Raw genomic sequence first — 24,616 nt, 5'->3', positions numbered from 1 at the left:
GCCCACGAGGCGCAGTGGCGGGATCTCAACCCGACCAAACGGAAAAAAAAAAAAAAAAAAAAAAAAAAAAAAAAAGTTCTAAATTAAGAGAGTCTAAAGAGATGAACTAATCAAATCCAGTGCATGAACCTGGATTGGAGATTCCTTTTTGATTGAACCAGATCAGAAATTTGAAAGTTCAAAAAACATGTTGGGGATGACAGCTGCACAGTTCTGTCAACCCACCAAAAACTCTTGAATTGTACACTTAACAAATGGGAACTCAACATTAAGGGTACATTCCTCCACAAAACTGCCCTCAGACACCAGCAGCAAGTTCAGGGTTCCCCAGGCCATCCTTACTTCTGACTAGCTGGCTACAAATTTGGAGTTTCCCACAGCCACTCTCTGCTCAGTAATTTGCTAGAACAACTCACAGAACTCCAGAAAAAGCTATGCTATGATTACAGTTCTGTTATAGCAAAAAGGACAAACCAGAAACAAGAAGAGGTGCCTGGGGCAAAGTCTGGGAGGGTTCCAAATGTGAAGCTTCCCTCATGCTCAGGGACACATTGCCCTCCCAGGGTCAAAGCATGACAATACTCTGACCAGGGACGTCTCCTGAGCTTTGGTATCAAGAGTTTTTATTGAGGCTTCGTTATTTAGGCATGATTGAATCACTGACTATGTGGTTGAACTCACCCTCTAGCCCCCTTTTCCTTCCTGGAAGTTGGACTGGTATCACATGACTCAAAAGCCCCAACTCTAACTACATGGTTGGCTTTTCCATGTGGCTGGCTCCCAGCCTGAGTCTCTTGCAAACATAAACTATCCAGGGGTCCTCCATGAGTCACTGTGTTAGCAGAAACTATCAAGTGGGATCCCAGGGGTCCACCATGAATAATGAATACTCCTATCACTCAGGAAATTCCAAAGGATTAGAGGTTACTTCCCAGAAACCAAAGTCAAAGGCTGCGTAATTCTTTACTACACAGATGGTCAGAGCTGGACACTTTTAAGGTGAAACCTGGCTGGGTGTGGTGGTTCATGCCTGTAATCCCAGCACTTTGGGAGGCCGAGGTGGGTGGATCACTTGAGGCCAGGAGTTCAAGACCAGCTTGGCCAACATGGCAAATCTCTGTCTCTACTGAAAATTGGCCAGGAGTGGTGGTACACGCCTGTAATCCCAGCTACTCGGGTGGCTGAGGCCCGGGAGGCAGAGGTTGCGGTGAGCTGAGATCACACCACTGCACTCTAGCCTGGGCGACAGAACAAGACTGTCTGAAAAAAAAAAAAAAAAAAGTGAAACCTGAACCAAGACTTGAAAGAAGTGAGTACCTAGGTGAGCCAAGTGGATACCTGGGAGGAGAATATTCCAGGCACAGCAAATAGCTAGAGCACAGGTCCTAACATTAGAGCTTACTTAGCTTGTTCAAGAAAAAGCAAAAGGACAAGTGCAGCTGGAATGGAGTGAGGAAAGAATAGTTGAAAAGGAAGACACGTGGAGGGCCTAATTAAACTGACAAAGTCTCACTGACACAGAGATAGTGGAATGAAAGAGCCCAGCAGTAACAAGCGGAATTATTTAGGAATCTAAAATATGGCTAAAGATGACTTAAGGAAAAAAGTAAAAGCCACAGCATAGAAAAACACAATGGTAAACGTTGGAAATGTTAAGAAAAGGAATCAGATTAAATGCTAGGTTTATACCATATATGCAGTAAATGGTAGCTAGACAAAATAGTGAAATGGTAAAAGAAAAAAATGGATAAAATGGAAGTCAGTGTAAAGTGATACTACATTTCTAAAGGGTATATCAAGAGTTTGAATATATTTACACTTTTTATCCCAGGTCTTCCACCTTTGGAATTGATTATAAGCAATTACATGCCTAGAAATGTTTATGGGAAATGTATTTTTAATAGCATAAAATTGGAATTAGCCTAAATATACAATCATATATCTCATTGAGATTATGCCAGCAGAGGAAAAAATATGATGTAATCTTATGTGACTGAAAGCTGCTTATAGTTAGAAATATTTACCTGCGTTAATATATTCTAGTAAAAATACATAAATTGAGTGACAAGGATTTTCAGTTATGAGTAACTTATTTTCTTGTTACTAAATGGCATATATTTGTGATTATGCCGCTTTGTAACTTTTTTTTTTTTTTAGAGACAGGTCGCCCAGGCTGGGTTGCAGTGGTAGGATCACAGCTCACTGGAACCTCGAACTCCTAGACTCGAGCAACCCTCCCGCGCCTCAGCCTCGGCCTGTAGTCAGGACTCCAGGCGCACACCACCACGCTCAGCTAATCATTTTATTTTATTTTTCGTATGCAGAGATGAGGTCTCGCTGTGTTGCCTGGGCTAGTCTCGAACCCCTCGGCTCGAGCAGTTCTGCTCTGGCCTCCAAAAGTGCTGGGATTACAGGCATGAGCCATGCTGCCGTGTCCCATGTTTTTTATTCATACAATTTTTTCGTATCTCAGAGAAGGAAATCTTTCTACTTAAGCCCTCATTAAATCGAGTTCATCCCACTCTACTGAAACTTAAGATTCCTGTTTCCAACTCAAAAGGTCTTTTCATTCCCCTCTAACTTTCTGGCCCCTGGACATTGTTAATTACCCTCTTTGAGAGCAAGGCAGTAACTCCTCAGAGAAAGCAGGATTTCTCATGCAAAGCCTCCTCCTAATGTGGTTCTATCCCCCAGCACCAAAATGTCACTTCACTTCCTATCACCCAGGGCTGTTTCTTATATACCAATATATTACTCATAAATGACAGACATACAAACTCCTCCAGGAGGAAATGAAAGACTTGGTTTAAGGGTTCAAACACTGCCCCTTAGAGTAATCACTGCACAGCCAGAAATGTAGGTGGGATAGTCAATCTGGTGAAAGGCGAAGATAAGATCCCGTGTGGTGGCTCATGCCTGTAATCCCAGCATTTTGGGAGGCTGACACAGCGAGACTCAGGAAGGAAGGAAGGAAGGAAGGAAGGGAGGGAGGGAGGGCGGGAGGGAGGGAAGAGAGAGAGAGAAAGAAAGAAAAAGAAAGAAAGAAAGGAAGGAAGGAAAGAAAGAAAGAGAAAAAGAGAAGGGAGGGGAGGGGAGGGCACTGTGGCTCATGCCTGTAATCCCAACACTTTGGGAGGCTGAGGTGGGTGGATCATGAGACCGGCCTGGCCAAGATGGTGAAACCCCGTCTCTACTAAAAATACAAAAAAATTAGCCGGGCTTGGTGGCAGGCACCTGTAATCCCAGCTACTCCGGAGGCTGAGGCAGAGAATTGCTTAAACCTGGAGGGGCGGAGGTTGCAGTGAGCCGAGATCACACCACTGCACTCCGGCCTGGGCAACAGAGCGAGACTACGCCTCAAAAAAAAAAAAAAAAAGAAAAGAAAAAAGGAAAGGAAAGGAAGGGAAGAAAAGAAGGAAAAGAAAAGAAAGGAAAGAAAGAAAAAGAAAAGAAAGGAACGAAAGAAAAGAAAAGAAAGAAAAGAAAAGAAAGGAAGGAAAGAGGAAGGAAAGGGAAGGGAAGGAAGGAAAGAAAGAGAAAAGAAAGAAAGCCAGGCATGGGCACACGTGCCTATAGTCCCAGCTACTCAGGAGGCTGAGTTGGGAAGACGGCTTCAGGAGGCAGAGTTTGCAGTGAGCTGAGATTGTGCCACTGCACTCCAGCCTGAGTGACAGAGCCAGACTCTGTCTCAAAAAGAGGTGGCGGTTGGGGGAGGTGGAGTTTCAGGTGAGGGTCGGTAGAGCTGCTTGTTATCAGCCCTCAAATCTCAACTATTTGTGAACAGGAGGCACCTCAGAAGCTCCTTGGAATTTCACCATTAATAAATGATTTCTGAACAGGAGTTACATCTTCAACCATGGTGGAACGATGTCTATCCAGTGAGCCAAATTCCTGTAGCTCTCCAATATCTCATCTTGATACACAGCCTTCTGTGCTTGTTTTGATCAACCCCACTCCTTACAGAAATAAAGGCCACATTCTTGAATGTCAATAGGCCAAGAAATAAATACAGTTATTCACGAAGAGGTCAGGCATTCACATGTTCTGGGAGGACTTGTGGAGTTAGTTAAGACAAGGGAGATAGTTCATGGATAGGACCATGGTTTTATCCAGTGTTCAGAGCCCTGAGTTAAACAATACCAGATTGATTAAATTATGGAAAAGCAATACAATGGAATACTATGTAATCAAAAATGTAATTACAAATATGTTCATGATTAATTTCAGGTATGAAAAACAGTTTACCAGACTGCATGTGGCAGATACTCCTTTCAAAAAGTGTAATATAAGGATAGTGAAAAAGAAGGGCAAAGATAAATGAATATAACTAGTTCAGAAAATTATACCCTCAAATTTCAACTGTAATTATCTCTGGATTGTGGGATTGTGAATAATGTTTGATTTATTCCTTTTATTATAAGTACTTTCACATTTGTCGACAATCACCATGTATTTCCTTTTTTCTTTCTCTCTTTCTTTTTTTTTTTTCTGAGATGGAGTCTCACTCTGTCGCTGCCCAGGCTGGAGTGCAGTGGTGCGATCTCAGCTCACTGCAAACTCTGCCTCCTGGGTTGACGCCATTATCCTGCCTCAGCCTCCCGAGTAGCTGGGACTACAAGTGCCCACCACCACACCTGGCTAATTTTTTTTGTATTTTTGGTAGAGACGGGGTTTCTCCTTGTTAGCCAGGATGGTCTCGATCTCCTGACCTCGTGATCTGCCCACCTCGGCCTCCCAGACTGCTGGGATTACAGTTGTCAGCCACCGCACCTGGCCTCCTTCTTTCTTTATTTTCTTTCTGGTTCTTGCTTTGTCACCCAGGCTGGAGGAGCAGTGGTGCAATCATAAGCCCATAGTTCACTGCAGCCTCAAACTCCTGGGCTCAAGCGATCCTCCCACCTCATCCTTCTTAGCAGCCAGGACTACAGGCACATGCCACCATGCCTGGCTAAGTTTTTAATTTTTTGTAGAGATGGAGTCTCACTATATTGCCCAGGTTGGTCTCAAACTCCTGACCTCAAGCCATCCTCCTGCCTTGGCTTCCCAAAGTGCTCAGATTATAGGCGTGAGCCATTGTGCCCCACCTGACAATTAGCATTTATTTCTATAGAATTAGGATTTTTTTGTTTGTTTGTTTGTTTTTTGTTTTTTTTTTTTGAGGCGGAGTCTCGCTCTGTCGCCCGGACTGGAGTGCAGCGGCCGGATCTCAGCTCACTGCAAGCTCCGCCTCTGGGGTTTATGCCATTCTCCTGCCTCAGCCTCCGGAGTAGCTGGGACTACAGGCGCCCGCCACCTCGCCCGGCTAGTTTTTGTATTTTTAGTAGAGATGGGGTTTCACCGTGTTAGCCAGGATGGTCTCGATCTCCTGACCTCGTGATCCGCCCGTCTCGGCTTCCCAAAGTGCTGGGATTACAGGCTTGAGCCACCGTGCCCGGCCTGGGTTTTTTTTTTTTTTTTAAGTAATGTGTTAAATGGAATTGTTTTTCAACTTAGGAAGAGAACTTTTATTTTACATTCAAAATGTACATGTTTGCATTCAAAATACATAGAAGTGAAATGACCATTTCATCTTATTCCAAATTTCTCTTTGGCAGATCAAGGATTCTGAGGAAGTAGAGATGGTATGGAAGAAAGATACCCTGAGAGAAGGCTGGCTTTGCACCAGCTCCATCCTCTTCCTTCCTTTCTTACATAAGCAAACACTCACACATGTACACACACAGGGAGAGAGAGGGGGATGTTAGAGGGAAACTAGAGTCCCTCACCCCTTCCCAGGATCAAAGAACACAGAAAAGATCATTATTTTTGCCAGCTACTCTCTATTCTTGAACTCACAACACTGTCCTGACCGTGAATAAGGTCAGGTTGGATACATTTACAACTGTCTCCTTGAACTATAGGCTCACAAGCTTAACCTTCAACCATTCTTGCTTAAGTTGTTTCTCGCTCTCTTTATTTATTTATTTATTTTTTTGAGACGGAGTCTCGCTCTGTCACCCAGGCTGGAGTGCTGTGGCCGGATCTCAGCTCACTACAAGCTCCGCCTCCCGGGTTTACGCCATTCTCCTGCCTCAGCCTCCCGAGTAGCTGGGACTACAGGCGCCCGCCACCTCGCCTGGCTAGTTTTTTGTATATATTTTTTTTTTAGTAGAGATGGGGTTTCACCGTGTTAGCCAGGCTGGTCTCGATCTCCTGACCTCGTGATCCGCCCATCTCGGCCTCCCAAAGTGCTGGGATTACAGGCTTGAGCCACCGCGCCCGGCCTTTTTTATTTTTTTTTTAAGAGACAGGGTCTCTCTCACTCTATTGCCCAGGCTGGAGTGAAGTGGCAAGATGAATAACGTAGCTCACGGCAGCCTCGAACTCTTGGGCTCCGGTGATCCTCTTGCCTCAGGCTTCTGAGTAGCTGGGACCACAGGTGCACGCCAGCATGCCTGGATAATTTTTAAATTTTTATTTTGTGTAGACAGGGTCTCACTCTGTTGCCTAGGCAACATAGAATTATTGGCCATAAGCAATCCTCCCACCTCACCCTTCCAAAGCGCTGAGATGACTGGTGTGAATCACCACTCCCAGCCTTAAGTTACCTTTTTGTTTTTTTTTTTTTTTTGAGATGGAGTCTCACTCTGTTGCCCAGGCTGGAGCACAGTGGCATGATCTCGGCTCACTGCAACCTCCGCCTCCCAGGTTCTCCTGCCTCAGCCCCACTAGCGGCTGGGATTACAGGCGCCCGCCTCCATGCCTGTATTTTTGTATTTTTAGTAGAGATGAGGTTTAATCATGTTGGCCAGGCTGGTCTCAAACTCCTGACCCCAGGTAATCCACCTTCCTCGGCCTCCCAAAGTGCTAGGATTACAGGCATGAGCCACCATGCCCTGCCAAGTTGTCTCTTAATATCAGTAATCAGTAACTAAGGTCTGAGGTTTGCTTTAATTACAGTTTTTCATTTGATCCTCAGCACCAAGCTGCAAGCCCAGTATTAACATTTTTTTTTTTTTAAATGAACAAAGTAAACTAAGACAGGCATTAAGAAACTACTAAATGGCCGGGCACAGTGGTTCACGCCTGTAATCTCAACACTTTGGGAGGCAGAGGCGGGCAGATCACTTGAGGTCAGGAGTTCAAGACCAACCTGGGCAACATGGTGAAACCCCATCTCTACTAAAACTACAAAAATTAGCCAGGCGTAGTGGTACACGCCTGTAGTCCCAGCTACTCGGGAGACTGAGGCATGAGAATTGCTTAAACCCGGGAGCCAGAGGTTGCAGTGAGCTGAGATTGCACCACTGCACTCCAGCCTGGGTGAAAGAGCAAGGCTCTGTCTCAAAACAGAAAAAAAGAAAAAGAAACAGAAACTAGTAAATGGCTGAGTTGGTATAGTCCTGCCCAGTAACTCAATGAGCTATGTGCTATAATTCTCTTTCTTCTTTCTTGTCTTTTTTTTTTTTTTTTTTTTTTTTTTTGAGACAGGGTCTTGCTCTGTTGCCCAGGCTGGGAATGCAATGGTGTGATCATGGCTCACGGCAGCCTCTACTCTGGGCTCAAGCAATCTTCCCACCTCAGCCTCCTGAGTAGCTGGGACCACAGGCACATGCCACCACTCCCGACGAATTTTTAAATTTTTATTTTTGTAGAGATAGGGTCTCCCTATGTTGCCTAGGCTGATCTCAAACTCCTGGGCTCAAGGGATTCTCCCATCTTGGCCTGCCAAAGAGCTGGGATCACAGGCGTGAGCCACCATGCCTGGCTCATCCCCACTTTCAAATGTGGAAACCAAGGCACATCTCTGAAGCTGGAGCTCAGGCATTCTGGCTCCGGAGTCCACACTCTTAACTACACTATAGGGGTCACAAGGTCTGAGAGAAACTGGATCAAACCAAGAGAGAGTAGCTCTGGAGTCTAGACCTGGCCCAAGGACAAACTGTACCACCTTGAATAAAGACGGTTTTTGCATTCAGGACTGGGCATCGCAGGGGCTGACCAGCATCCAGGACCTCGGAGTCCCAGTCATTCAGAATCACGCCGTCTCAGGATGTGTCAAGCCCTGGACTCCCCACACTTTCCCATGCCAAAGGTGCCTAAAAGCAGAGGAGAATGAACCACCACCCGCGGTGGTCTAGTATTTGGCCGAGAGATGTCAACCCATACACCAGAAGCTCCTTGACATCTCACTTTTGCTGACTTTGTCTTCTCCTTCATAATCCACATTTATTTTACCACAGATATAATGTTTAAAATTAATTACCAGATAAACTCTTAGGCTTCCAATTAATGTTCCTTCCAAACCTGATAAAATGGTTGCTCCACGGAAACGGTGAGAAAATGTTTCACACACTTTTACACAGTCACAGACAAGTGTGTATCCGCTTCTAAATGGTCCCAGCCACACACTCAACGACCCACACTGAGTCAGGACCCAACACCACACACCATCACAACAATCACTACACACAGCAGTGGTCACTTGCCCACTCGGTCACTCACCCACAGCCAGAGAGAACCACATACAGGCAGCACACCCAACACCACAGCCCTTCAAGCGGCAACCTAGGGAATCAAACACCCACCTCCCACCAGCCTACACATGTGTGTATGTCTGTTTTCAATTCTTCAAAGCTAGAGCTGCATCCTCCGGTAAACTGTTTATAATGTAAGAAGTAAGCAACCTTGAGTCTTTGTCCTTGTGTCTGGAATGCTTTTCCCCCTCCTTCAACTCTGGATGCAATGTCTCCTTCCATTAGGCTTACCAGGACCACGTGAGTTAAAACTGTAATCTGTCCCCACCCCCATGTTCCGTACGCTGCTCTGTTTCTTTTTCTGTAACGTTGATCACAGTGTAATGTGCTTTATAAAGCAGCCATGCACCACAGAGCAATGTTTCGGCCACTGACGGACCACATTTATAACGGTGGTCCTATAAGATTATAATCCTGTATTTTTACTCTACCTTTTCCTATGGTTAGACACACAAATACTTACCATTGCATTGCAATTGGCTACAGTGTTCAGAACAGTAATGTGCTGCATAGGTTTGTAGCCTAAGAGCAAAAGGCTGTACCATACAGCCTAGGTGTGCGGTAGGCTATGCCGTCTAGGTTTGTGTAAGTGCACTCTATGGCGGGGGTCCCCAACCCCGGGCCACAGACCAGCACTGGTCCTTGGCCTGTTAGGAACTGGGCCACACAGCAGAAGGTGAGCAGCAAGCGAAGAAGCATCACTGCCTGAGTTCTGCCTCCAGTCAGATCAGCGGCAGCGTTAGATTCTCATAGGAGCATGAACCCTACTGTGAACTGCACACACGAGGGATCTAGGTTGCACACTCCTTATGAGAATCTAATGCCTGATGATCCGTCACTGCCGCCCATCACCCCTAGATGAGACTGTTTAGTTGCAGGAAAACAAGCTCAGGGCTCCCACTGGTTCTACATTATGGTAAGTTGTATAATTATTTCATTGTATATTACAATGTAATAATAGAAATAAAGTGCACAATAAAGGTATTGCACTTAAATCAATCATCCTGAAACCATCTCCCCCTGAACCCCTGTGTGTGATAAAAACTGTCTTCCATGAAACTGGTTCCTGGTGCCAAAAAAGTTGGGGATCACTGCTCTGTGGTGTCCAAACAAGGACAAAATTGCCTAAGGACATGTTTCTCAGAACGTATCCCCACCCCACCCTCCCACCAGCCCTCCCTTCCCGCGCCCCAGCTGCAGCCGTGATCCCTGGCAGGACCAGCCGCTGACTCTGTGTGTGGGTAGCTCCACCTCTGCCTCACACTTGGTGAGGGTTGCTTGGGAGTTAGCAGTGTCAGAAACGGCATGGAACTGAGTGTACAGGTGGGAAATTGACTGGGTTCAGGTTACTAACTCAGTACTGACCAACCACAGCAAGGAGCTGATTTAGGAATCAGAAAACCCAGATCCTGATTTTTGTTACGATCAGCTCAGCCACTGATTTTTGTTACGATGTTAGCCACTGCCCAATTTTGTAATCTTTGGATAGTAATGTGAGTAAAAGTTTGTGTCCCACTCTGGTTGCCACCAGAACGGAGGGATCCTGACAAATTCAGGAGCCATCAGAGGAGGGAGGCCAGTGGAGAAGGGGATCGAGAGGGAGATTGGGGCCTTCGAGGAAGCTAGAAGGAACTGGATTGCTTGCCTATGTCTGGAATGCTCTTGAGGGCAGAATTTGATAACCATCTTCAGATACTTCAACTACTGTCTCACCGAAGCTTCCACTCCTGACCTCTTGTTTCCTTCCAGCCCTCCAGCCCCCATCTGAATTGGGTGTTCACTAGGCTAGGGGCAGAGGGTGGGAACAGCAGTAGAACCTATGTTGTATTTTCCTCTGTCCCTGTCTTCGCCCTGCTCAGTACCTGAGAAACTGAGAGGAGCAGGGACTCCTCTTGGGAGCCGGCCAGGCACCCTCCCCACCCACTGCATGGAAATAAAGGAAAATCTGAGTTATTTCAAGGGAAATTCCAGGCACCTAGTTAGCCCTGAGAAGTAGGTGAGCAACTTCATAAGAAAGAAGGCAAAAGTAGCCTAAAACAATAACCAAGGAAGTTAGAGTCTCAGAAAGTTTGGTTCCCTTTAGAAACTAAAGATAATACCTTACCGTAATTTCCTGAGTTGCTTTTCACAAACCCAGAACCACACCAAATGATCTGCTGGCACGTAGACCTCAGACAGGGGGAGATAAGGACTGAACTCTGACCACCTGTTCGTGCTCATGAGCCAGAGCTAACATCCTTTTCTGCGGATACCAAATTTTTAGACAAAGTTTTGCCTCCTTTACCAAATGAAAATCAGAAAATCTTCGTGAATTCACCTGTGACCTGTGCCCCATCCACCTTGAGATGTCCACCTTTTTAGGTCAAACCAATGTGTAGCCTCCATGGATTAATTTATGGTTTATGACTTTGCTTGTAACCTCTGCCGTTAGAAAGTCTCGCCTGTAAGCTGTCTGGAAGTTCTGTTCTGAAGCATGAGCTGCCAGATTCTCCTTCCTTGGCACCCTGCAATAAATGCCTCACTTTCTCTGACTGCAATCCCCATGGCAGTGTTTGGCTTTGCTCCGCTGGGTGTGCGGACACGAATTCAGTTTAGTAACAAAGCCAGAAAAGAACATGCTATTGAATCTGGAAAAACAATTCCAAGAAAGTATGATGCAGAGAGTTAGATGTCCTGGCCACCCCCTTCTTCTTTAAAAAAGAGATTGGAGATCTCATTCTGTCATCCAGGCTGGAGTGTGGTGGTGTAATCACAGCTCAATGCAACCTCGAGTTCCTGGGCTCAGTTGATCCTCCGCCTCAGCCTCCTAAAGCTCTGGGATTACAGGTGTGAGCCACTGTGCCTGGTTAGCTCCCTTTTGATATATGAAGACAGGAGTGTTTTAAAGTAACTTGCCCAGAGTCTTCGCATTGAGTAAAGATGGAGCTAACGCCGGTGACCAGACTCTGGCACCCAGTCCAGTGAATTGCTAATTCTGCTCTAGATGAGGGGCCAGCACCTTGGCTCTCCCTTAGATGTTCTGGGAGAGTGTGTGAGATCATAGCAATAAATGGCTATGGGCTTACTGGCCAGACTCAGCATATCTGCCTCTTACCGTTCCCAAAATATACTTGCTCTTAGAAGCCAAATTAATCTAATCCATGCATCACCCACAAGAGGGAGCACTGAATACCTTCGGGGTGTCTGCTGAGTGTGCTGCCCACAGCGATGCCAGTGGGTACTAACAGCCAATGTTAGTGCTGTAGAGTAGCTGGCAGGCTGACAGGGTGGCATGGTTTTCCAGCCACTCCCAAAAACACTTCTGCATTGGCAACATTGGGAGTGAGTGATTACTGGGCAGTGAGACGGTGGGGAGGGTAGAAGCCTAGCAAGAGGCTGGCCCTGCTGATGAGAACAGAGCCCATCTAGTCTAGTGCCAGGGAGCTCAAGTGAAGAGAGACTTTGAAGTGGGGGCCTTCTTATGTGGCTTCAGGCTGTGCTTCCCCACAGGCAGGCGAGACTTCCCACAGGGGCCCCGGGGAACCCTGCTCCCCAGCACACCCAGAGAGGGGTCAACTAGTCTTCTGTGCCCACACGCCCTCGTGGCTCTCCCTCCTCCATAGTCCTTTGGCCTACTGGCTTCACACCTTCATGTGGTGCCTTGTACTCCACACAACTCTCCTGGGTTGCCCTGGGGGAAACCTAGCCCTGCACAGGTAGAGGAGCCTAAGGCCCATTGTGGCCTTAGGAAACACAATCAAAGCAGGAATATAATTCAACCAAGGGGAGGAGGAAGTGGCATCAGAAAAGGCATCACTGCTGAGTGCAGTGGCTCATGCCTATAATCCCAGCATTTTGGGGGGCCAAGGCAGGCGGATCACTTGAGGTCAGGAGTTCAAGACCAGCCTAGCCAACATGATGAAATCCTGTCTCTACTAAAAATACAAAAATTAGCTGCGTGTGGTGGTGTATGCCTATAATCCCAACTACTCCGGAGGCTGAGGCATGAGAATCACCTGAACCCAGGAGGTGGAAGTTGCGGTGAGCCAAGATCCAGCCACTGTACTCCAGCCTGGGTGACAGAGTGAGACTCTGTCTCAAAAAAAAAAAAAAAAAAAAGGCATCACTCCTGGGTGTAGTGGATCATGCCTGTAATCCCAGCAACAGGAGGATCTTTTGAGCCCAGTAGTACAAGGCCAGCATGGCCAACATAGCAAGATCCCTAGGCCCTATTTCTAAAATAAAAAAAAAATTATTAGTCAGATTTTTTGGCATGTGCCTGTAATCCCAGCTACTTGGGAGGCCAAAGAGAGAGGATTGCTTGAGCTCAGGAGTTCGAGGCTCAGTGAGCTAAGATGGCATCACTGCACTCCAGCCTGAGCAACCCTATGTCTTCAAATAATAATAATAATAATAATAATGTTTTAAAAGAAAAAATAAAAGACATCACTAAAGAAGTCTTTGGGCTGAATGTTGAAGAGGGGCTTGGGGAATAAGAGAAGCATTCTAGACTGAGGAGATGGCAAGTGAGAAGATGTGAAGAGCATGGTGCCTTCCCAGGCTAGCAGAACCCGCGTGGCTGGAGCAGAGGGCCAGGGGAATGACCGTGGGTGAGCGCAGATAGGGGCCAGGGACTAGACTGTGAAGGGTGTTTGTACTAGTCTGTTTTCACACTGCTAATAAAGACATACCTGAGACTGGGAAATTTACAAAAGAAAGAGGTTTATTGGACTTACAGTTCCATGTGGCTGGGGAGGCCTCACAATCATGGCAGAAGGTGAAAGTCACGTCTCATATGGCAGCAGATAAGAGAAGAGGGCTTGTGCAAGGAAACTCCCCTTTATTTTGTTTGTTTGTTTGTTTGTTTGTTTATTTATTTATTTATTTAGAGACAGTGTCTCCCTCTGCTGTCACCCAGGCTGGAGTACAGTGGCACAGTCTAAGCTCACTGCAACCTCTGCCTCCCGGGTTCAAGCAATTCTCCCGCCTCAGCCTACTGAGTAGCTGGGATTATAGGCACGTGCCACCACAGCCCAGCTAAATTTTGTATTGTTAGTAGAGATGGGGTTTCACCATATTGGTCAGTTTGGCCCTTTTTAAATCATCAGATCTTATGAAACTTATTCACTATCACAAGAATAGCACAGGAAAGACCCACTCCCATGATTCAACCACCTCCCACTGGGTCCCTCCCACAACACATGGGAATTCAAGACGAGATTTGGGTGGGGACACAGCCAACCATATCATTCTGTACCTGCCCCCTCCCAAATCTCTGTACTCACATTTCAAAACCAAACATGCCTTCCCAACAGTCCCCCAAGTCTTAACTCATTTCAGCATTAACTCAGTAGTCCACAGTCCAAAATCTCATCTGAGACAAGGCAAGTCCCTTCCACTTATGAGCCTGTAAAATCAAAAGCAGGTTAGTTATTTCCTAGATACAATGGGGATACAGGTATTGGGTAAATACAGCCATTTCAAATGGGAGAAATTGGCCAAAACAAAGGGGCTACAGGCCCCATGCAAGTCTGAAATCCAGCAGTGCAGTCAAATATTAGAGCTCCAAAATGATCTCCTTTGACTCCATGTCTCGCATCCAGGTCATGCTGATGCAAGAGGTAGGTTCCCATAGTCTTAGGCAGCTCCACCCCTGTGGCTCTGCAGGGTACAGTCCCCCTCCTGGCTGCCTTCACTTGCTGGTGTTGAGCATCTGCGGCCTTTCCTGGTGCATGGTGCAAGCTGTCAGTGGATCTACCATTCTGGGGTCTGACCCTCTTCTCACAGCTCTGCTAGGCAATGTCCCAGTAGGGACTCTATGTGGGGGCTCCCACCCCACATTCCCCTTCTACACTGCCCTAGCAGAAGTTCTCCATGAGGACCCTTCCCCTGCAGCAAACTTCTGCCTGGGTATCCAGGTGTTTCCATACATCTTCTGAAATGTAGGCAGAGGTTCCCAAACCTCAGTTCTTGACTTCTCTGCACTTGCAGGCTCAACACACCTGGAAGTTGCCAAGGACTGAGATTGTGCCCTCTGAAACTATGGCCCAAGCTCTACGTTGTCCTCTTTCAGTCCCAGCTGGAGTGGCTGAGATGCAGGGCACCAAGTCCCTAGGCTGCACACAGCATGGAGACCCTGGGCCCAGCCCATGAAACCACTTTTTCCTCCTAGGCCTCTGGGCCTGTGGTGAGAGGGGCTGCCGTAAAGACCTCTGACATGCCCTGGAGACATTTTCCCCATTGTCTTGGGGATTAACATTTGGCTCCTCATTACTTATGCAAATCTCCATAGCTAGCTTGGATTTTCTTTTCTATCACATTATCAGGCTGCAAATTTTCTGAACTTTTATGCTCTGCTTCCCTTATAGAACTGAATGTCTTTAACAGCACCCAAGTCACCTCTTGAATGCTTTGCTACGTAGAGATTTCTTCCACCAGATACCCTAAATCATCTCTTTCAAGTCCAAAGTTCCACACATCTCTAGGGCAGGGGCAAAATGCTATCAGTTTCTTTGTTAAAACGTAACAAGGGTCACCTTTGCTCCAGTTCCCAACAAGTTCCTCATCTCCATCTGAGACCACCTCAGCCTGGACCTTATTGTTCATATCACTATCAGCATTTTTGCCAAAGTCATTCAGCAAGTTTCTAGGAACTTCCAAACTTTCCCACATTTTCCTGTCTTCTTCTGAGCCCTCCAAACTGTTCCAACCTCTGTTACCCAGTTCCAAAGTCACTTCCACATTTTTGGGTAACTTCAGTGGTGCCCCACTCTACTGGTACCAACTTCTGAGTGTGGACAGGGAACAGGGTCTAGACTGTGAAGGGTGCTTGTATTGCCTGTTTTCACGCTGCTGATAAAGACATACCTGAGACTGGGAAATTTACAAAAGAAAGAGGTTTATTGGACTTACAGTTCCATGTGACTGGGAAGGCCTCACAATCAGGGTAGAAGGTGAAAGGCATGTATCACGTGGTGACAGATGAGAGAAGAGAGCTTGTGCAGGGAAACTCCCCTTTTTAAAACCATCAGATCTTGTGAGACTTATTCACTATCACAAGAACAGCACTGGAAAGACCTTCCTCCACGATTCAACTACCTCCCACCAGTTCCCTCCCACGACACATGGGAATTCAATATAATATTTGGGTGGGGACACAGCCAAACCATATCAGCGTTAGAGCCAAAGTCAGGAGCTAGGGAGCTGGGATTAAGGGAATGGGACCCAGCAGAGGGCTTTACACAAGAGACTTGCAGGATCAGCTTGGGGCCTTGAAAAGAGCACACATGATGGTGGGGAGCTGCATTCTTTAGGGAGTCAGCTGTTGGTGGGGAGAGTCACCAGAAAATGCTATTGCACAGTCCTAGTAAGAAAGGTGAATATGAGCCAGGCATGGTGGTATGGACCTGTGGTCCCAGCTCCTCAGGAGGCCAGAGCAGGAGGATCACTTGAGCCTAGGAGTTAGAGGCCAGCCTGGGCAACACAGGAAGACCCCATCTCTAAAAAAAACTAACAATAACAAAAAAAGTTAGACATGAAGCAAGTTGAGAGTAGAAGGAGGAGAGGAAGGAGGAGTTCCTTCAGAACATGAAAGCCCAGAGAAGCCCAGTGATTGTCTTTAGTTCATACAGCTGGTGGCAGAGCCTGGACTTAAACTTACATTGACACTAGAATCAGGTGATCAATCTGCCGTCTAGAGACTGCTTTCACATACATTCCCAACCCCCTCACCACACACACACACAGACTGTTTTATAGAGGGGAGGAAGCTGAGGACCCGAGAGGTCAGTCTCCATTTAGTCGGAAAATTGAAACAGAAAATGGCAGCAGCTGAACAGAGGCTAAGTGAGGACAAATCGGTTCAGTAAGCATTTGCTGAGCACCCACCACATGCCCTGAACTATGTCTTCAAGGACCTCCGAGTTTGAAAGGGAAGCAAACATACACAGTAAAACTCCAAACACGGCAGACAGACGTGTGTTAGAATGGGCGATGGACAAGGATCGCTTGAGCCTAGGAGTTAGAGGCCCGCCTGGGCAACACAGGAAGACCTCATCTCTAAAAAAGGAAGCCAGAGGAGGGTATGGTTTCAGATGAAATTCCACAGGCTTGTGGAATCTAGGGCAGGAGGCTGAACGGTGGAATGAGGCTTGGAGGAGGGAAAGGGGTTCCATGGACAACACTTGATTTTGCAGCAGGGCCTGGCCTGGAGCTCAGGTCTTTCTGCCTCTTCTGCTTCTTGGCCCCTCAGGGATACTTGGGCTGGGCCCAGCTGACAGACAGATGCTGGTGCTGAAGACAGAGTCTCAGCATTCCTGGGTCCTTCACTTGGCACAAGCCTGGGAACAAGTAGACACGGTGTGGCCGGCCTGAGGCGGGGGTCAGGGACAGAGGGGCAGGGAGCTGAGGAGGTGGCACTATGGGAAGAGCCACTTTTGTCCAGGTTACTGGGAGCTTCTGTGGCTCATGGTAGTCCAATGATGTGACTCCAGGTGACTTTCGTCACCATTTTCTTTTTCTTTCTTTTTTTTTTTTTTTGAGATGGAGTCTCGCTCTGTCGCCCAGGCTGGGGTGCAGTGGCCAGATCTCAGCTCACTGCAAGCTCCGCCTCCTGGGTTCACGCCATTCTCCTGCCTCAGCCTCCCAAGTAGCTGGGACTATAGGTGCCCACCACCTCGCCCGGCTAGTTTTTGTATTTTTTAGTAGAGACGGGGTTTCACCGTGTTAGCCAGGATGGTCTCGATCTCCTGACCTGGTGATCCGCCCGTCTAGGCCTCCCAAAGTGCTGGGATTACAGGCTTGAGCCACCGCGCCCGGCCTGTCACCATTTTCTATTAGGCCATGTTTCCTGCCCATTGCTGGTTTTAGTGGGCTAAGTAGTAACGCTTGTGTATAAGATTTTTTTTTTTTTGAGACAGAGTCTCACTCTTGTCTCCCAGGCTGGAGTGCAATGGCACAATCTTGGCTCACCGCAACCTCTACCTCTCAGGCTCAAGCGATTCTCCTGCCTCAGCCTCCTGAGTAGCTGGGACTACAGGCATGCGCCACTATGCCTGGCTAATTTCTGTATTTTCAGTAAAGATGGGATTTCACCATGTTGGCCAGGCTGGTCTCAAACTCCCGACCTGAAGTGATCCACCCATCTCGGCCTCCCAAAGTGCTAGAATTACAGGCTTGGGCCACTGTGCCCAGCCTGAAGTATAAGATTGAAGAGATGGATTCCCCCACAGTATTCACACATTTCCTTACCATGGGCTAGTCACTTAAAATGGCCATGCTAATACTTGTTTTATGGAACAGTGGTGACTGTCACATTTGCCTGCAAGCTATGGATAAAAGCAACATTATAAAAATGTATGTTCAAGCCTGGGCAAGATAGTGAGACCTTATCTCTTAAAATAAATAAATAAATAATAGCAAAATGTGGCTGGGCACGGTGGCTCACGCCTGTAATCCCAGCACTTTGGGAGGCTGAGGTGGGTGGATCACAAGGTCAGCAGATTGAGACCATCCTGGCTAACACAGTGAAACCCCTTCTCTACTAAAAATACAAAAAATTAGCTGGGCGTGGTGGCGGGCACCTGTAGTCCCAGCTACTGGGGAGGCTAAGGCAGGAGAATGGCATGAACCTGGGAGGTGGATCTTGCAGTGAGTCAAGATGGCGCCACTGCACTCCAGCCTGGGCGACAGAGCAAGACTCCGTCTCAAAAAAAAAAAAAAAAAAATAGCAAGATGTGGTGGCATGCATCTGTAGTCCCAGCTACTCAGGAGGCTGAGATAGGAGGATCACTTGAGCTCAGGAGGTTGAGGCTGCAGCAAGCTGTTGTCACACCACTGTCCTCCAGCCTGGGTGAAGGTGATACCCTGTCTCTAACAAAAATGTATGTTCATTATTAGGAGTCTATCCTTGAGCACAGCTAAAATTTTGTAGTACTCGTAGAATTGCATCATCAGTTCTACAGAAGTTGAGCCCTAGGTGAGTTGGCAATTGAGAAAAATTCCTGAAAAGAGAGGAAAGACTGAAAGTGGTCTAGTATTTCCTAGACTGCACTTTACTTCACATGACAGTGTGCTGCAGGGTGAAGGGGAAGGGCTACGGACTCAGATCAAACTTCAGCCTGTCACTTTCCCTCATTCAACACATATTTAGGACCTGTATCATGTTCTAGGAAACTACTAGCTATGTGACTTAGGTAGACAGCTCCTTTGAACTTTATTTTTCTCATCTGGAAAACTAAAAATAGTATGTGTATACCTCATGGGTCTATTGTAAAAATTAAATGAAATGTGTCTGTTGTAAATAATGTATTAGAACATCAGCTCTGTGTCTGAGCAGTGTAGGGCACTTAGGGATCCTGAGTTTTCACCCCTGACTGGTCTCACTTACTTCCTGGCAAGACTGGGCAGTCCTGACCCACTTGGTCTAGGACACTGGATTGGCACCTGGCTTGTTCTGTCTTCTGCAGAACTCATCCAGGCATTCAGCACTCCTACCAGCTGGAGTAGAAAACACAATGGAAGCAGAAATGGCTTCTTCCAAGGCTGACCTGGTGCAGTCTGCGCTGGTTAGTCAAGGGGAACAGAAGCCACTCAAGTATCTAGTGGTTGATCAAACTCCTGCTGTTTGCCTCAGACCCTTCCTTCCACCGAGCCTTAACTGCTATTATCTAAGGTCTATTCATATGTCCTGTATGCAGAGCGGAATAGATGAAGATTGGTTGCTCTTTGTCATTGAAGAAACCAATGCTCCACTTCTCCTGTTGAAGGAATCAGCCTTCCCCAGTATTATCTGGGCTCACTGGGCCCTTCTGTGCAGGACTTCTTTTGAATGATTGCAGGTATCCTGCCTTTCTCTGGCCCATGGCTCACAAGCTCACCACTAGTCCTCATCACCAGCAGCCAAAACTGCAACTGACCTGATTCAGCAGAAAAGAAATGAATGTATTAAAAGGATATTGGGAGAACCAGGGAGCCAGGCCTGAGGCAAAGCTTCCAGGAACCATACCTAAGGCGAACTGCAGAAGCTGTTGGATGAGAATGCTGCAGCTGCCCCGCGTTCTTGCTGCTGCTGTTTGTGCACTGCTAGGAGCCCACATCCTGGTGACTGCTGCAGCACCCATCCCACACGCTGCAGCAGCACCCACCCCACATGCTGCTGCAGCGCCCACCCCACATGCTGCTGCAGCACCCACCACACATGCTGCTGCAGCCCCAGGAGAACACAGCTGTCACGCAAAGCATGTCAGATGCATGTGCCGCCATGTTCTCTTGAAAAGTGCATGCCTGTATATGCTTTTTCCCCATGTTTGTTACCTGCAACTCAAAGTCAGGTGCATCTGACTGGTGAACTCCAACCACAGGCTTCTAATACAAGTTTTCTAGCTTTCATCTTAGAAAAGCAGGACACCTGTAATCCCAGCATTTTTGGAGGCCGTGGTGGGAGGATCACTTGTGGCCAGTTCAAGACCAACCTGGGCAACATAGCGAGACCCCCATCTCTCTAAAAAAAAAAAAGGGGGGGGCCAGGCACGGTGGCTCATGCCTGTAATCCCAGCACTTCAGGAGGCCAAGGAGGGCAGATCATGACGTCAGGAGATCGAGACCATCCTGGCTAACACGGTGATACCCGGTCTCTACTAAAACTACAAAAAATTAGCCGGGCATGGTGGTGGGCGCCTGTAGTCCTAGCTACTCAGGAGGCTGAGGCAGGAGAATGGCATGAACCTGGGAGGCGGAGCTTGCAGTGAGCAGAGATTGTGCCCCTAGACTCCAACCTGGGTGAGAGAGAGAGAGAGAAAGACAGACAGATGGGAGGGAGGGAGGGAGGGAAGAAGGAAGGAAGGAAGGAAGGAAGGAAGGAAGGAAGGAAGGAAGGAAGGAAGGAAGGAAGGAAGGAAGGAAAGAAAAGAAAAGACAAAGAAAAAAGAAAGAAAAGAAAAGCAGGGCTCCTAAAGTGGGAAGATTTGCAAGCATTAGACCATGTGTCAGAAATAGAAAAAATATATACAGAAAATGTCCACTTTGTACTCTGGCCTCAGGCTCTCATCGTCTTCCCAGTCTCATCTCCTCCCACCTGATGGACCCAGGCCCAGGGCCCTGTGTTAAGGCTTGGCCTGAGATGTTCCGCATGGGGGGACTGAGCCATAAGAGAAGTGCAAGGAATTCAGATGGGCACCTCAGGACAGTGAGCAACAAGAGGGTGCTGCCTGGGCTTGGGAACCCCAGAGGGGGTTAAGGGAAGAGTAGCAGGGTGATGATTAGCTACAGTCATAAAATGGGAGATCTAGGATGGCCTTGGGGAACATCTAGTGGGCTTCAGACATCCAAATGCCTGCAGAGAGGGGCCAGGCAGGTCAGACAATAGGGGATGGGGCCTGTGGGGATGCCCCTTTAGGCATTACATTCAAAAACTTACTTCTGCTGTGCAGAGGTGATAGGAATGATACAAGTGGTTGTTGTTGGGGGTCTGATTGGCTACAAAAGGGCATGAAGAAACTTTCTGCAGGTGATGGAAGTGTTCTGTATGTTGCTTTGGGTGGGGTTACATCGTATATACCTTCATCAAATAAATAACTTAGATTTGTGCTTTTTACCATGAAGTATACCTCAATTTTAAAACTTGGGGCAAATTCATAAAGCCTGTCTGTAAACTGATCTGGCTCTCAGGCTAGCCATTTGCAAACCTCTGTTGCAATCCGACTTCCAGAGGCGGCCTTGGCTCCTCGTACAGGAAAAGCGCGACTGCGGCGTGATCTGGCTGGCAGCCGCTCACTGCGCGGTCTCCACGCCTGGCAGGTGGCGCGGGGCAGGCAGCTGTGCCAACCTAGCGTTTGCACCCGCCGGGAGGAGGCAGTCCCCTGGGGCCGGCCGGCGTCTCCCTGGCCTGAAAATGAGCGGGTCACCCCAAACGCCAACTCCGAAAGGAGCGGAAGCGGATGGAACAGCCGCAGGGAAGGCGGGCCAGGCGCGCAGATAAATCACTGACACACACTGCACTGATAGCTCCAGACTGGCGCTGAGTGCCAAATGCCGATACAGACCCGGTCAAGTTCCAGGAAGAGAAATCCGATGCGCGCGAGGCGGCGGGGAGCACAGCGACACCCACCTGACGGGGGAAGGGGGGCACCCAACCTTGATGGAGCCCCTCCCCGGGCCGGGCACTTCGGGCACTTCCCGAAGTCCTACCTGGCCACCTGCCAGCCGGGGTAGGCACCAGCATCAGGAATCGCCTCTTCAAGGGGGAGAAAAGCCAGGCCGCCGCAGTTCACGGAGCGATAGGGACTGCGGTGGAATTTCAGGCCGGGGTGTGGGACCCCACGCCCTCGCTCAGTCCTCTCCTCCATCCTGAGGCGAGCAGGTGTCTGCAGGAGTGCCTCCAAGCCCATTGCAAAGCGGACGTGGCCCCCGTCTCGATGTCGGCGCTGCAAGCCGAGAGGGACCCCGGGGTGGTGTTGGGCGCGAGAGCGGGGGCAGGGACGCGCTGCGACCGAGTCCCCGGACCCTGCGACCCGCAGGGACCTTCCGGACGCACGGAGCCCGGCCCTCCAGCCGGCGCCCGCCCTGATTGGCGCCCGAGGCCGGCCTCCCGCCGGCTCACCTGCCACTCCCAGCCAATCGGGGCCACCAGAATTGGGGCTGTCGCCGGGGGGAGGGGAAGATGCTGCCGGACCGAGGCTGAGCTGCCCTCCCCGCCGAGTTCCCGCCCGGCCCTCTGCAATCCCGAGCCCGAGCCGCCGGCTGCGCACCCCGCGCCCTCTTCACGCCGCGTCCAGTGCCCAGTGCGCTTTGATGCTGCAGCTCCGGGCCGGGGCCGCTCCGCTTCTCTGCTCGCTGGGACGCCCCCTGACGGCTCCGTCCTCGCCCCTCGCCCCTCGCCCCTCGCCCCGCGTCCCTGCTGACCCCGGGAGGTGGGGTCCGGGCCGGGCACAGCCCCGCTGAGGCAGGATGTTCACGTCCAAGTCCAACTCAGTGTCGCCCTCACCGTCCCTGGAGCAGACCGACTCGGACGCGCTGGACATCAGCACCAAAGTGCAACTCTACGGCGTGTTGTGGAAGCGGCCTTTCGGGAGGCCGTCCGCCAAGTGGTCCCGGCGGTGAGTGCGCCCCCGCACCCCGAGGGGAACCGCCAGGGAGAGAGCCTGGGCCTCGGCACCCCTCCCGCCCCCTCCAGTCTCGGTCATGCCTCTGCCTTCCTGTGTGACCTTGGCGTCACCCCTTCACTCTACAGTGGCTCCCGCGGGAAAATGTGGACCTTAGTCTGGGACAGGATGGAAACCCCTGCCCTGGGGCGGTGGCGAATTCTCTATGGAATGAACCTGACCCTGGAGTGGGAATGTTGGGTGTGGGCAGAAGAGACCATGGTCGGGGTGGGATCCCATCTAGGTCAGGTCAGGCCAGACTGAGGCGAGGGAGAAACTCCTTCGTCTTCACAACCCCCTCACCCAGGCCGCGAGGACCGGGCCTAGAGTGTCTCCCTCCCGCCAACCACCCCCGCTTAGATGGAGAGAGACCTGGCCCTTCTGAAAGGCTCAGGCCAGGGAGGGAGGAAGGGTGAGGAAGGGTGCTTGTCCATGGTGAAGTGACCTTGGCAACCCCTCCAACTGTCCCTGGAAATAAGTTTTTTAAAAGTGAGCACAGGGAAGAGAGATTCCAGTGCTTCACACAGAGGAGCTGGAAAGGAGGGAGGCGGCCGGAGTGAGGAAGGGGTAGATTGGTCCTGACAAGGACTGATCCTTTGAAAGAGGTGGTGGGAAGAGACAGGGTAGTCCCAGCCATCCTTCAGCCCCAGCTGCCTGGTCCCCAAGTCAGACTCGACTCCCCGGACATCAGTAGCCACTCTCCACTTACAAATGAGCCTGGGAGGTATTGAGGGAAGAGGGAATTCACAGCCCTGGACTGCAGGAAGCTCCCAACTTCTGGACAGTTTCCACTCTCTAGTCAATTTCAGTTCTGAGAGTCACTACTTGTATGGCCTGGAGAACGCAGACCCTGTCCAGCCTTTCCCTGGAGGTATGACCCTTCCAGGAAACCAGGGGTCTCCAGATGCCCCTTCCCCATCCCACACTACGAGTCTGCCCCTGAGCAGAGGGGGCCTCCAATGTTCCCAGGACCACAGATCTTGTGGATGTGGTAGTGGTGGGTGCTGATGTTCTGTTCTGATGAATAATTTAATGTCTCTATAAGACCGCAGAACAAATGGAGCTGTGGACAATATCCCACATTTTACATCTCTGGTTTCATGTTGTTTTGTTACTTCTGACAGTTTTCTCTCTAGGATTTAATAGGATACAGGCTTCTTGAGTTCCTCCGAAGTTGAGCTTATCTCTGACCCCCTAAATGGAGGCTTGGAGCAACAAGGAGAGTATTTGGGGGAGCTTCCAGCGTTGAGCGATGTGAGCTACAGCCCCTGGGGCCAGGAGAGCTGGGGTGGAAAGGCTGTGTGTAGATTCAAGCACAATTGGCAGAATATCTCCCCCCACTGCCCATCTCTCTTCTGCCTCAGCAGCTCCAGATAGTCAATCTTTCTTTTCTATTGGGTCTGGCTGCTGTCCTGGGTCCTGTCAACCGAGACTTCTCTTGCCAGACATTTTCACCTGACTGCATCCCTAGAAAACGCTAGGTGCCTGTAACCCCCGGGGTATGTCCCCTGGTCCTCCCCTTCACCACTGCAGGTATATTGGGAACCTGGTCTCTGTACCCATAATTGGTTCAAGGACTGGGAAGTGTCAGAGTACAGGGCATAGGTCCCCAGCTAAAAGCACAGTGGTGGTGCCAAGGAGGCTTGGAGAGGTTTAGCGTCCCCCACCGCCCCAGAGACTCCATCTCCATCCACTACTGTGGTCCCCACAGCCACCCAAAACTATCCAATCAGAGTCTGAACAGTATGTATGCTCAGCTAATACAGCTAAAAGTCAAGTCCTTTAGCCCCCTTCCAAGGAGATTGTTACCTGGGTTCCCTTCCTTTGTAGGAATTCTGGAGCTGCCACTGTGCAAAGACTACCTGGGGCTCAAGAAAGAACGAACATCCCACCTGCCCACTCTAGGACTCTGTGTTCTCAGTTCTGGGAATACACAACACACACACACACACACACACACACACACACACACACACACACACA

General features: G+C 49.1%; 1 protein-coding gene across 1 annotated transcript in view; it reads left to right on the top strand.

The window, feature by feature from the left end:
• Positions 1-22,151: 22,151 nt before the first annotated feature.
• PLEKHD1 (pleckstrin homology and coiled-coil domain containing D1) overlaps positions 22,152-24,616 on the top strand; it is a 43,722-nt gene continuing 41,257 nt past the window's right edge. Inside the window, exon 1 of the mRNA XM_023230200.2 lies at positions 22,152-22,588. Coding sequence (XP_023085968.1) covers positions 22,440-22,588 — 149 coding nt within the window. The 5' untranslated portion in view covers positions 22,152-22,439. The remainder of the gene's footprint in view (positions 22,589-24,616) is intronic.

The sequence above is a fragment of the Piliocolobus tephrosceles genome, chromosome 6 (assembly GCF_002776525.5).
Source record: "Piliocolobus tephrosceles isolate RC106 chromosome 6, ASM277652v3, whole genome shotgun sequence".
Taxonomy (NCBI): Eukaryota; Metazoa; Chordata; class Mammalia; order Primates; family Cercopithecidae; genus Piliocolobus; species Piliocolobus tephrosceles.
Note: the sequence above shows the minus strand (reverse complement) of the source record. Positions and strands in the feature narration are given on the sequence as shown.